The sequence below is a fragment of the Podarcis filfolensis genome, assembly GCF_964270895.1.
Source record: "Podarcis filfolensis genome assembly, chromosome: 1".
Taxonomy (NCBI): domain Eukaryota; kingdom Metazoa; phylum Chordata; class Lepidosauria; order Squamata; family Lacertidae; genus Podarcis; species Podarcis filfolensis.
In genome coordinates, this window is record NC_139604.1 from 25,132,053 (window position 1) to 25,146,306 (window position 14,254).

The 14,254-nt window shown below is 43.8% G+C and overlaps 1 protein-coding gene and 1 long non-coding RNA gene across 3 annotated transcripts in view; both read right to left on the reverse strand.

Annotated features, from left to right (window-relative positions):
• LOC310743828 overlaps positions 1-14,254 on the reverse strand; it is a 603,392-nt gene that overhangs the window by 31,569 nt on the left and 557,569 nt on the right. The gene's annotated exons all lie outside the window — the stretch shown is intronic.
• The window catches only part of FRZB (frizzled related protein), a 33,858-nt gene that overhangs the window by 5,370 nt on the left and 14,234 nt on the right, over positions 1-14,254 (reverse strand). For both annotated transcript variants that reach the window (XM_083572513.1, XM_083572514.1), the window contains 3 exons: positions 7,037-7,102; positions 4,550-4,754; positions 3,633-3,696 (listed from right to left, as the gene is read on the reverse strand). In XM_083572513.1, coding sequence (XP_083428639.1) covers positions 3,633-3,696; positions 4,550-4,754; positions 7,037-7,102 — 335 coding nt within the window. The remainder of the gene's footprint in view (positions 1-3,632; positions 3,697-4,549; positions 4,755-7,036; positions 7,103-14,254) is intronic.

Below are 14,254 nucleotides of genomic sequence, written 5' to 3' on the forward strand. Positions count from 1 at the left end.
CCCATCAGATGTCAAGGAAATAAACAACTATCTGACTTTTAGAAGACATCTGAAGGCAGCCCTGTTTAGGGAAGTTTAATTTCATGTTTGATGTTTTATCATGTTTTTAATATTCTGTTGGGAGCCACCAGATGGGCGGGGTATAAATAATAAAACATTATTATCATTATTATTATTATTATTATTATTATTATTATTATTATTATTCGACAGTGGAGTGGTCTCCCTGGGAAGGTGTGGACTCTCCTTCCTTAGAGGTTTATAAGCAGAGGCTGGATGGCCATCTGTGAGGGATGATTTAGTGTTTGCGCAGGGTTTTTGTGTCAGAGTCATGTGAGTAGCTCCTTTATTTATATATTTATCAGTTGACAGCACAGGTGTCAAAAAAGGGGGGGGGAGATTCCAGCTATATCTGTCAGGCAGAGTGGTCAACAATGGATGAAGAAACTAAGTGATGATGGTGTAATCCTGTCAGCCCAAATGGAGGGTGCTATCAGTCTCCGCTGCTGAGCAAACTTTAAAGTATATTTTATTGCAAATTCCAGTTTCTCCACCTCCTGAGAATCTACCTGATGAAAATGACAGGACTGTCATTAAAAGTTTATTTGCACTCCATCTCCAGCTGCTAGTCAGGAGAAGGCCACACCCAGGCTGACAGGACTCTTATTTTATTGGACTGGACTCTGTATTCCCTTGTGGTCCACATATCTCTTTGACACGCAGACAGTAGCCTTTTGCACTCATTGACCTTTGGGCCTCATTTGCGGGGGGGGGGGGAGAACAACAAACAACAACATTATCCTCTCCTCTTTGGACCTATATCTTCTAATCTATACATTTGCTAGTTGTCAGGAGAGCAGTCGAGACTCATTGTTTTTCACCTAGTGCTGGTTGCCTCCCTGTAAGCTCATCATTCCAGAAACCTTTTTTTGAATCTGTTGGCCCTCGCTAAAAGGCAAATGCAACACTACAGATTCATAGCTGAGATTGTTTGTTTTAAGAATTTGCTAATCCCACATGCTGGGGTCAGGATGCTGAACAGTTGGCTTCAGAGCGAGGATTTGGAGAATATGACATTAAATACAAAATGCATATGAAAAGCCAGTAAGTTTGAATAATATTTTCAAGGTTCCAGATCAGTTTGGCTTTAGAGAAGCAATGGGTGCAGACACTAATGCATTTTAAAAGAAAAGTGTCAAAGCAGGGTTGTGCAATGTATATATTCTGTTTGTGGTGAATGAACCTTGAGGTACTTTGGATGTGCTTTAACACACAAAGTTTGAGCTACAGAGCTCATATCATTTTATTCATGTTGCTAAGTCATTCAAAAAACGGGGACTTGAAGTTCCCGACTTAATGCTCTCCAAACCACTGAAGGGACAAACTGAGTAAACTCAATGAACTATTGTTTCATATTCTTGGCAGCGGCAAAAGAAACAGAAGAGCAAACACAATTGAGAGAAACCGATATGGGGGTTAAAGAACAGTGACAACTTGAATGGAGGCAGCAAAAGGATCTCTACATGGTCAGATATAACTAGCAGCAATGGATAGAAACCACTGGTAACCTGTTCACTGGTGTTGTATCCACTTTCAAATGGAGTTAACTGGGGTGGTATTGGCTATTAATCCACCTGGCCAAAAGCAGCAGTGGGTTTACTGCTGACAGTAACCAGAGACTTGTCCTCTTTAAAGAAATTTGTAATAATAATAACAATTTATTACTTATACCCCACCCATCTGGCTGAGTCTCCCCAGCCACTCTGGGGAGCTCCCAATAGAATATTAAAAACACGATAAAACATTAAAAACTTCCCTAAACAGGGCTGCCTTCAGATGTCTTCTGAAAGTCAGATAGTTGATTATTTCCTTGACATCTGATGGGAGGGCATTCCACAGGGCAGGCGCCACCACCGAAAAGGCCCTCTGACTGGTTCCCTGTAACTTGGCTTCTCGCAGTGAGGGAACCGCCAGAAGGCCCTCAGAGCTGGACCTCAGTGTCCGGGCTGAACGATGGGGATGGAGACGCTCCTTCAGGTATACTGGGCCAAGGCCGTTTAGGGCTTTAAAGGTCAGCACCAACACTTTGAATTCTGCTCAGAAACGTACTGGAAGCCAATGTAGGTCTTTCAGGACCGGTGTTATATGGTCTCAATGGCCACTCCCAATCACCAGTCGAGCTGCTGCATTGGATATTAGACCCAATTGGCTATTTGAAGGGTCCAGAGGCTTTCTTGCATGCAAAGAAGCATACAAAGTCTCCCACAGAGCTGAGAGCATGGAGGGGACTGGAGGGGACAGGAAGTTCCAATATTGTGTGCACGGAACTTGCACTGGATACAGCATCACAGGCATCATTTCGTTACTTTCAAAAGAGCTTCTCTGGTCACCTGGCTGCTTCCTGGCCCAGTTCTGAGTGCTGGTGTTTTACTTCTAAAGCCCTAAATGACTGGGTGTCAAGCTGATTCTTCAATATCAACTTAACCATATTCTAACATCATCTGCAGAAGCCCTTCCCCTGGACACCTTCACTTCCAAAGCGAAGCATAAGGCGTGGGCTTTTTCAGCTGTGACACCCTGGTTATGGAATGTATGCCCTTCCGGGTGAGGGGGCCTTGCCTGGCACTAATATTGTTTTTCTTTTAAGCACCAGGCAAACAGCTATTTATGTGTCTGGGCTTATAAAATGCTTTTCACATTCTTTTAAGTTTCATTGACTAAACCTTTATCTGCTGACCTCATATCTCTCTTTTTCTCTCTCGCTCTCTTTTTATATATAAAAATGCATTAGTGGTGTGTTTTTTGGGGGAGTGTCATATTTAAATCTTGTAAACCACCCAGCAATAAAAGGGTGGTATAAAAAGTTTTAAAAGCTTTAAATAAATAAAGGCTGGATTATGATCAGAGAGATATTTGTGCACCCTGCTACCTTCCAAGGTGCTGTTGGAAGGCGAATGTTTTCTGTTGCAGATTCCAGGCTGCAAAAGTGCCTGTCTGTTATCTTGATGGCATTCCGATGCCGGCAAAAGGATATATTTGCTCCAGGATCCTTTTGCCTTGTGAAATCTTTTATTTGTCTAGTTCCCAAGCAAACAGAGACTTCTCCGGCTGACCTCAGGGGATGGGCAGAGTTGTTTTGGGGTAGGAGGGGTGTGTGTTGTCTTTTAAGCATCCTATTTCTAAGCCATTTAGAGTTTAAAGGCGATTGTCAGGCTTATATTCAAACTGCTTTATTATATAAACAAGTAGTAATGTGCATTTTTTTATCATCATCATAGCAGGTGTAATCACAAAACACTGGTACTAATTTGATGATTTTCACATTTATTTTGAATGTTGACATGGCTTTTGGGCCTCAGTTTAGTCTTAAGTCATATTTCGTTTTATGGCACATGACTAAATATTAATATATTTGGGGGTGGAATCTCTTTACAGCAATCTTGGGAATGTTTACATGTTCATTTATACTTTTCAGAATAAAGAGTATGGTATGAGATTTGGGATCACTGAGAAGGAGAACTTCATTTGCTCTGGAAGTCTTCCCCGTGTGTTGATGAGCGACACCAAAGGCTGGATCCCTCTGCAAGCTTAGGTCAAACATGATCAAACAAGTCATGAAACTTTTGTCTTACCTTGACTTTTTTACCAAGTCGATCCTTCCATTTCTCAGCTATGGAGCCTTCTACCAAGAGCAACCTACACATTTACAGGAAAACAATGTCAACAATGCATCGTAATATATGATATGATATGATATGATGACGTGATGTGATGTGATGTGATACACACACACACAAGGGAGAAAGGGAATGCTTCATGTTCAAGAAGGGGAAAAAGCAACCTATGAAGACAGAGGTCACCAATATGATGCCTTCCCATCTATCCCTGCCAGCATGACCAATGGTAAGGAATGATAGCAGTTGTGGCCAACTATGGACTACCACTCAACTTCTGGTGTAGTGGTTAAGAGCGGTAGTCTCGTAATCTGGTAAACTGGGTTCGATTCCTCGCTCCTCCACATGCAGCTGCTGGGTGACCTTGGGCTAGTCACACTTCTCTGAAGTCTCTCAACCTCACTCACCTCACAGAGTGTTTGTTGTGGGGGAGGAAGGGAAAGGAGATTGTTAGCTGCTTTGAGACTCCTTAATGTAGTGATAAAGCGGGATATCAAATCCAAACTCTTCTTCTTCTTCAAACTCTTCTTCCCTGGTAATTGCCACCCCCACCCTTACCCCATACCGCTACATCCCTAGAAATGTTTTCTGGCAGCTCCATTACTCGCTGAGGGGAAGGTACTTATGTTACTTTCATTCCCACACTTTAAAGCCTTGCGCAGTGTGGACCAATGCGTCAGGGTGCATCTTCTTCCATATGCATCAGCCTGATTACTGATACATCTTCAGATGAGGCCTTGTGCAGCATACTTAAAAGACCTTTGGAAGGCTAGTTCCCAATGTGCAATGGGACCTTTTATGTAGTGGTACAAACCGATGTAGCATCCCTCTTCAGGAAGTCCCCCCATAGGAAGTGGGGGAGAAAGAACAGTTACCTCGAGCGCTCTTCGTCTTCGTAACCCATGATGATGTATTCTTCGTTAGCACTGAGAGGTGGGCAGAGGCAGCCAGAGTTTGTGTACAGGTTTACAGTGTCCCTAGGAATGTTCACCAAGGAAGATTTTAGTATCTCCTTCACTTCCACTACTGCAGTGACATCGTGACATTTGGTCTTCACCTCCTTCACTTTAGCTCGAATGACTGGAGAAAAATAACAGAAAGAGGGGTTAAGGTTACGGCAGCCAGAGCTGCATCAGCCTAAAGCTTTTTGAATATTTATATGCTTCTCCTCCTGAGCCCAATATCGTGTCTGCTTGTTCGTTTTAAATGGAAGTCTTATCGTCATGTTATGGTGCTATTTATTTTGTTATCGTGCTAATTATTATTCCACGCGGGGGCCCTGCAACACAGCGGCTTGTTTGTTTGTCTATATACTTCTTCATGTCCAAATTGGCTTCTATGGCAGCTTCTACTTTGTATACTTTTATGAAGTCTAAAAACAACAACCGGTTACACAAAATATAACCATCCGTAGTTACACTATCAAACAAACCAATTGAAACGCTGAAATGGATAAACACCCATAATCAAAACACACAATAAATCAGCCTCATTAAAATGAAAACACCATTAAAAAAAGAGGTTGAGAGATCGAGGGAATGTCTCCAAAAGCTGGTGGATCGGCAATACAAGTGGAGCTTCTCGTGTTTCAGCAGGACGTGCATGCCAATAACCCCAGTGCTACCTGTGGAAAAACCACCCGCCCCCCCGTTGCAACGAGAACATGTGGCAATGTTCTAACCACTCTATTCCATGCTTGCTTTCACCAGTTTCTCTCCTCCTCTCCCCATTCTGTGCCTAGTAATCCATCCTTGTTAGTCCTTTAGGGGTTTCTGCCCTCCATTTTGGAGGAATGGATGCACTTGTGCCCAATCCTGTCATGGCCTGGGGTCAGACTCCCCTTCTTCAAAGGATGAGGCCAGGGGTCTAGAACAGGACTGAGGGAATAGCACTCAGGCCCAGAAGCATCCAATCAACTGGAAGCATTTCCACAAGCAAAACCCGTAGTGTTTCTGGCCTAAGACATCCCGCTGCCCTCCTCTGACTCAGAGATCAAGCCAGCAACCAGTGAGAGATGCTCGGTCCATCAGGAGAGTGTGGAGTTTAAGCTGGAAACTGAGAGTTGAATGGTCAGGTGGGGATGTGACTCAGTGAGGGAGAGGGACTGTCCCTGTGTGTTTGGACTCTCTGAGTGGGGTTAGTTAGGACCACACTTTATGCTTCCTAACTTTCTTTCCAGAAGGGCTTTCTTTGAAGGAAAGCACAAAGTCCGGGGCAAAGTCCCCAGCCTTCCATCACGGCTTCTACTATTAAACAAAAGCTATGACGCCCCAATAGGAGAGGCAGAAGCTAAGAAAGTCAGCTCTCCATCAACCTTCCCTGTTGCTGCCTCTGAAATGCCTTGAGCTAACACAGCAGCTAGGAGAGGGTGGGAATGCATCTCTCCCATATTTCCATCAAGAACCATCTTTATAATCCTATAGGCAATGTAGTGTAGCGATTAGAATAAAGCGAGATGAGCGCCGCAACCCCAGAGTCGGTCACGACTGGACCTAATGGTCAGGGGTCCCTTTACCTTTACCTAAGGTCCTAGGAGAACAGGGCTCAAATCCTCATTCGGCCATGAAGCCAGTCACTGGGTGACCTCATACCAGTCACTGCCTCTCAGCCTAACCTACCTCACAGGGTTGTTGTGCTTGGAGAACCACATTTGCCACCTTAAGCTGCTTGGAGAAGAAAGGTATGATATAATGAGAGAGAGAGAGAGAGAGAGAGAGAGAGAGAGAGAGAAAGAAAGAAAGAAAGAAAGAAAGAAAGAAAGAAAGAAAGAAAGAATCTACTAGTTAAAACAATAATCTAATCTTCACATTCTATTCCAAGCGTCAGCAAACTTTTTTAGCAGAGGGACAGTCCACTGTCCCTCAGACCATGTGGTGGGCCGGACTATATTTGGGGGGGGAAATGAACAAATTCCTATGCCCCACAAATAATCCAGAGATGCATTTTAAATAAAAGCACACATTCTACTCATGTAAAAACACCAGGCAGCCCCCCACAAATAACCCAGAGATGCATTTTAAAATAAAAGGACACATTCTACTCAAGTAAAAGCACGCTGATTCCCGGACCATCCGTGGGCCAGACTGAGAAGGCGATTGGGCCACATCTGGCCCCCGGGCCTTAGTTTGCCTACCCCTGTTCTATTCTATGCATGGAAATGGAAGGGTGTGGGGAAGAGGAGCCATTTGACAGGCACTTAAAATTAATTCATTTTCCCCAGCAGCTCTGGCTGAGATCACTTGCCTCGTGAGGGTGTGGAGTGGCAAGGGCAAATGCCAAGGAAACCGCTTCTATCAACCGTTTCCTGCTTCCACTGAACCTTCTGCCCTACTTCAAAGGTAGCTGAAGGCTGCTGTGCTTACCGTAGTTGTAATTGTTCCGAAGATAAGTCTTCTGGGTTGCTTTTATTGGCTTGCATTTGCAGCGCTCTGGGGGAGAAACACAACAGAAATTCCTTGCATCAGAGGAAATAAACACTCAAAAGCTGTAAGCCGCACTATTCAATCTTTCCAGAACTTATTCATATATGCTGAAATGGTAGCAAGTCAGTTGTAGTGGAAGCCCAGGCCCTGTTGGATTGTGTGAGTGCCAGCAACAACAGCTAACATTCCCTCTTCGAGAAAACTATTAAAGGTTCAGTATCCCCCCCCAAAAAAAAGTACAAACAAAAAGCCAATTTATTCCTGAGCCTGAAGTTAATAAAACCAAAGCAGGCTGGGGCATGTCATTTTAGAGAGTGAAACTTAATTTTTGCAAATTTTGTTCACTGGGGAGTCTTAAAAATATGTTTTTGGGTGTGAGGAACTGGAATCTGCTATTATTTTTGTGACTGGACAACATTTAGCTTGGTAAGTCTATGCTTGATGAAAGTACACATAAACTGGAAAACCACAGAATCTCAATTTTACCTTCTGGAAATGTCAGGTAATGCTAAACGACAATGGTTTATTTATTTTATTATGTATATATTAAACGTATATAACACCCTTCATCAAAAGATCTCACAAAATAAAATACAGGATTAAACAAAAGTAAATATTTAAACCAAAACAACAAGACAACTCCTCCCGCTTCCTACATAATAATTAGTAAACATAATATGAGTATATAAATATACCTGCAAATGGTTGACAATCGTTCTTAATGATTGCTATGCAATTTTTCGATTTTACACACATTTCACTAAATTATGTTAATTTAACCAAAATATATTTTGAATTCCCAGGTCATGCTATAACTTTTTAGCACCTGTCACTTTGGGAATTTGAAAGTTGAAAAAGCTGGGCATCAATCTACATAACGCTACAGGTGCCTTGTATCTGTCCCACCTTTTATTTCTGGAGCACTTGACCAGTGTAGGGGAAGAGGGGTGTCATCAAACAGCTGGCAGGTTAGGATACAGGTATGGAGACACTTTGTAGCTGGCCCTCTGGGCTACCCAACCCCCAGGCCACATTCCTCACTGCCCCTGCTAAACACACACATCCTTTAGGGCTTTTTGCCTGGCTGGAGGGTGTTCTTGAATTCTGATAATGCTTCTTGTTTTCCTGGATGGAGGAATGAGAGGGGTTGACATAGCCTGCTACAAAGGAATGGGGCACATTGGTTTCTGGGCCTACATTTGCCGCAGGCCCTGCCCACCACTGGCACAAGAAAGGGGTTGGATAGCTCAGTTGGTTAGAGTGTGGTGCTGATGATGCCAAGGTTGCAAGTTCGATTCCCTTATGGGACAGCTGCATATTAATAGATCAAAGAGCTTCTATGAATGGTTACAATTGGGGGAGATGGCTAAAATGTTTTGATTTGAAAGACAGTTAAATTGATCTTTTAATCTACTCTTTGGTGATACCTGGTGGGTGCTTATTTTTACATGTTTTATTACAAATATTGCATGTGTGTGTTTTAAATTCTGTTTTATCTTTTGCAAGGGGCTATTGGGTTGTTCCTGTTTTTATTTCGTTTGTGTATTTTGTGTTTTTTATACTGTGATTTTATACCTGTGAACCAGTATAGGGCAGTATGTAAACTTAATAATAAACAAATAACAAATAAATAAATATTCCTGCATTTCAGGGAGTTGGAGTGACTCTACAATTCTATAATCCCTAGTTTAGGGAAAGGAAACATGCAGATAGGGAAAACCTACACTGGTGATCACCTAATATCTACTCCCACCCCCACCCCCAAACTGATTTAGCAGATTTAGAAGAGTGTGACCAGTTGACCCGTATTGGAGGCTGAGCCAAGAGGGTGTTGCTGGGGTGCCAAAACAATGATGTAGAATGGAAGGCAAGGGGCAGGGGGCACCAAATTTTGGCACCGCACAGGGCACCGCTGAAATTTGAAAGCCCAAAGTCCGCCACTGCCTCCGACCAAATACCAACGGTGGAGAAAAGTGAAACCAAGGATTGATTGGCTCTGTAACATAGGCAGCCATCGGACCAAAAGCCTCCCTCTAGCTGCTTAGAAATTTTCACTTTCAACTATCAAATGGTTGCTGGTAAGGCTGCCCAGCAGGCAAATCTCCCCCCGGTCAGCCAACTGGTGGTCTATACCAGAAAATAGCAGGGAAGAGAGGGAAGAGGAAGGACCCTGAGGAAGTAGAGAGTGGCTGAAGGCTGGAGGCAGGAGCAAGTCTAGCAGAGAAGAAAGAATAAACTATGGAGCAAGCAGGATTGCTGAGGGAGGGAGACGTCCCCAAGAGGCAGGAGGAGTTGGGCTATGTGTTAAGGCAGAAAATGGGGACAATGGGTCAAAGTAAGGAAGAAGAGAGGAAGCAAAGGGCCTCAGAAAAGGTGGGAAATACATGCATTTTTTTAAATGTGAAAAGCAAGCACAACAAACACACATACATTTGCAGGAATGTGGCGGGGGGAGAATGGCCAACTGGAAGCGAGTATCAGGGAATATTGTAACTAGTGAGAGGATAAGAATGCCCACTGTGTTTTTCGCATGAATCTTCAAAAATTTGTATCTCAAATCGAAAGAGGCAAGGGGGCAGCTGCATTCCACCCTTTCTGACTGCCCTTCCATTTAACCACCAGCTGAAAGGTCAGCCCCAAACTTCACTGAAAAGATGGGTTTGGGGCTAGGCCCCATCATGGGGGTGCTTGGGACGGGGGGGGGAGTGTCTCTAGGCGTAAGGTACAGCAAGGAATGATCGGTAGAGTCACGTGAGAGAGCAGGGGACCTCTGAGTGGCAGAGAAGGAATGGAAAAGATCACTATAAATACTCCTAAGAATATAATAGCTCTTTGGCTGCATAAAACTCGGGCGATGGAAGTATTTACACCCATCTAAAATATTATTTTTAAAAAACAGAAATCTGGAGAATCTTTTAAGCAACTTTTTTTAAAAAAAGAAAGGCTTATGAAACAGACAAAAATGTCATTTCCTAGCCAAAGGAAGAGGGGTAATATTTATACATAAGGTTTTGCCAGCTGACGTTGCCAGGGATGAGACTTGACTTGATTAGATTTTGCACAGAGACATTATTCACCAGCGAAAATAACACACCAAAGAGAACCTCCAACTTTCTTTTGAAATGCTCAGCCCAGGGTTTTTTTCTTTAATCCTCACTGGAGGGCAGTGCTTAAAACGCAGAAGTAATAATACTCTTGTGTTCCTACAGCACTTCTTAGAATAGCTCAAAGTGCTGCACATACATTTTTCTTATTGTTAATTCTTATATCCCCAGGATGGGGAATCTGGGGCCTTCAAGATGCGGTTGGACTACAACTCTCATCCTTCCTCACCACTGGCCATGCTGTCTGGGGCTGACGGGAGCTGGAGTCCCAAGAACGTCTGGAGGACACCAGGTACCCCATCTGTGCCTTATGAAAACCCTGCATGGCAGGCGAATTTCAGTTCTGGGGAACCTGTGGTCATCCAGATATTGTTGGATTCCGATGCTATCAGCCTCCGCCAGCATGGTTCAATGTCAAGGATGATGGGAGTTGCCGTGCAATAACAACTGGAGGGCCACAGGTTTCCTGTTCCTGGTGCAGATGATAATGAGCTGGGTGGACCAGTGGTCTGATTCGGTAAAAGGCAGCAGCATCCTTTGACCCTAACCTCAAGTGTCCTTGCATATCTTTATTCACTTCCAAATCAGATAAAAATAAGCTGTCAGGCTATTGATCTCTCTAACCCAGTAGAGTCGTACCTTGGATCCCGAATGCCTTGGTACTCAAACGTTTTGGCTCCCGAACGCCGCAGACCCAGAAGTGATTGTTCCAATTTGCAAGTGTTCTTTTGGAACCCGGATGTCTGACGGGTTGCGAGGCTTCTGATTGGCTGCAGGAGCTTTCTGCAGCCAATCAGAAGCCGTGATTTGATTTTCGAATGTTTTGGAAGTCAAACCGACTCCCGGAACAGATTCCGTTCGACTTCCAAGGTACGACTGTGCTGACCATGAGTGTTGCTTGAGGAATTCCAACTTCTGTAAGTTCCTATACAAATGGGCCCCATCCTAATGTGTGGGTCAGAACTTGATTCTCCACCAGAATTTGCCCTTCCCAACTGTTCTGAATACAGTTCTCAGATTTTTAAAAAAGCATTGAAATACACTTCACAGTTTGAGAGAAGATGCATTAGAAATATGTTTTTGAATTTGTATGCAGATTTTTTTTAATTGACAGATTAACATAGGAACAGGACAGTACAATGGTACCTCGGGTTAAGTACTTAATTCGTTCCGGAGGTCCATTCTTAACCTGAAACTGTTCTTAACCTGAAGCACCACTTTAGCTAATGAGGCCTCCCGCTGCCGCCGCACCGCCGGAGCACGATTTCTGTTCTCATCCTGAAGCAAAGTTCTGAACCTGAAGCACTATTTCTGGGTTAGCGGAGTCTATAACCTGAAGCGTATGTAACCTGACTGTACTGATTTGTGGGTGAACATATAAGAAAGTAACACAAACAAGAAATGAACTGCTTCCCCCATCTTGAAGGTCCACTACTGTATACTATTAACAGTTATATGACTCCGGCAGAGACCCTTCCCAGCCCTGCCAAGGCATTCAATGTCACGCTAAGTAAAAGTACATGAGCAGGGCACTAGCTGAGCTTGTGTGGAAGAAGTTAAATGCAGTATTCACTATAGAACACAATTCAAAACTGCATTAAATACATACACACATGGTAAAGTCTTGGCTTGTTTGATTCCTTGTTTATTTGCAGGTGCAGGATGTGTTACTTCACAACTTCACCACGAGGGGAAGTCGTGAAGTAACGCGCCCCGCAACTGCAAATAAACAAGGAATTAAATAAACCAAGACTTTACCATGTGCTTTTTAAAATGCAGTTTTCTAATTGTGTTCTATTGTGCAAAAGAAGGGCAGGAAACTAGCATGGTGCTCATGGCCAGTGTGCAACAGATTACTGTAATCCTAGTACTTCCTGTTGCACAACAAGCTTCTGCTAGTGCAATGGTTGCATCAGATTTCACACTGCACAACCATTATTCTTACCCTTAGGTAAAGGGAGCCCTGACCATTAGGTCCAGCCGTGGCTGACTCTGGGGTTGCGGCGCTCATCTCACTTTATTGGCCGAGGGAGCCGGCGTACAGCTTCCGGGTCATGTGGCCAGCATGACTAAGCTGCTTCTGGTGAACCAGAGCAGCGCACAGAAACACCGTTTAGCATCTCGCCTGAGTGGTACCTATTTATCTATTTGCACTTTGACGTGCTTTCGAACTGCTAGGTTGGCAGGAGCAGGGACCGAGCAACGGGAGCTCACCCCGTCGTGGGGATTCGAGCCGCCAACCTTCTGATTGGCAAGTCCTAGAGTCAGTGGTTTAACCCACAGCGCCACCCGTGTCCCATTCTTACCCTTACGCTAGCACAATGGCCCTTACGCTGGTGATAAGACAACGCTGAATCCAGGCCAGTGATTTCTGCACTGCAGGGGGTTGGACTAGATGGCCCTTGGGGTCCCTTCCAACTCTACAATTCTGTGATTCATTTACCTGGAGGTGCCAGGGATTGAACTGGGAACATTTTGCACACCAAGCACCTGCGCTGCCACTAAACTAAGTAAAAGGCAAATTTATACATTTCTCCCTGCAGTGCTCTTGATGTGGGGGGATACCGTGTCCAAAATCACTGCAAAAAGGGGCAGGCTGCCAGAAAAGTAAGCTAGGCAAAAAAAGAAGCAATTAAATAGCGGGTGCAAAAAGGAAGGCGGCCATCCACTTTGCAGAGGGGCATTCCGTCACACACTACTGAATAAACACAGTGCTTGAGTTGCAGCCCCAAAGAGCCACAGGACTACCAACTTTATAAAACCTTTATAAAACATGGTTGTTGTTGTTTTTTTAATCATTTTTATTGATTTTCCAATAAAAAACATCCAGTTAATATACCCAACCATAATACTCCAATTTAAATTAAAAAACTAAAATAAAAAAGACCAAATTATAGTCCAAATTATAATTATTGATTTTTTGATGCTCCCCATGGTCTGGATCTCCACATCTCAGTCCTACTTCTCCTCGTTGTTTCCATATTTTCCAATGTTGTATGTTTTTTATACAATCAGGACAGTAGAATATATCCTGGTTTGGGGAAGGGGCACTGGACTTTGGCCCACAGCCACTCAGGCATGATGGAACAAGGAAGATAAGAGGAGGATTTACTGGCAGGGAAATTGAGGGTGAGCGCTGGTAGGTGCTGGAGAGAGAATGGCTTCAAAAACTTGAGACACTGATATTTCAAGATGAACTTGCCGATGGAGATTAGCTTTAGGGAATCCCATACTGGATACTATCACTACTCTCCTTTACAATAGATCCACAGACAGGCTAAAACCCAGCTTTGTCCAAGAAAGAACCTAATTTCTAAAAAATGAACCTCAGGAAAAACACTTCAACTACAAGGTTTTAGAAGCTTCTTTACATCACTTCCGTCACAGAAAGCAATTTGTATAATTTTACTCTTAGACGGGGCAAGGCACATAGCATAAAATACAACTTTCAAGGGAGTCCTGATGCCATTTCAGTAAAGGATAGTGTACGTAATACAGCAACCCCTAGCCCAAAGTTGAGCAGAACCCAACTTTAACTCATACTTGCATTCGACCTCCACCTTGGCCTGCAGGGTGAGGGGACTTCCATGGTCCTCTAAGAGGTCCCACAGGGCTTTCATCTGCAAACGATGCACAGGTGTAACTTCTGTGAGGAATAATGGAACTGCTCATCATCCCAGGCAAGAAATAACTATCTGTGCATCAATTGCCATGGGGCCTGTTTGTATCCATGCAAGTCCTCTGCCATCTATTGCCCTCCAAGCCTCCAGAGGTGTAGAAGATACTGATTAAGATGGACTCAGTATCAAGCACTTCCACTGTCCCACCCAGGGAAAGTATCACAGCACACATGTAGGCTCAACTGAACAGAGAGCCATGATTTGTAGACACCACCCATGTCTTCCCTCCCACATTTCAACGTCACATTGAGGCTTTTTCACACATTACACTGAACAGAAGTGGAAGTTGTCCTTCTGCACATCTGTACAAATAACCCTCACTCCCCAAGAGTGCTCTCAAGTTGATGGGGAAAGGGATTTTGTGTCGGGAGAGA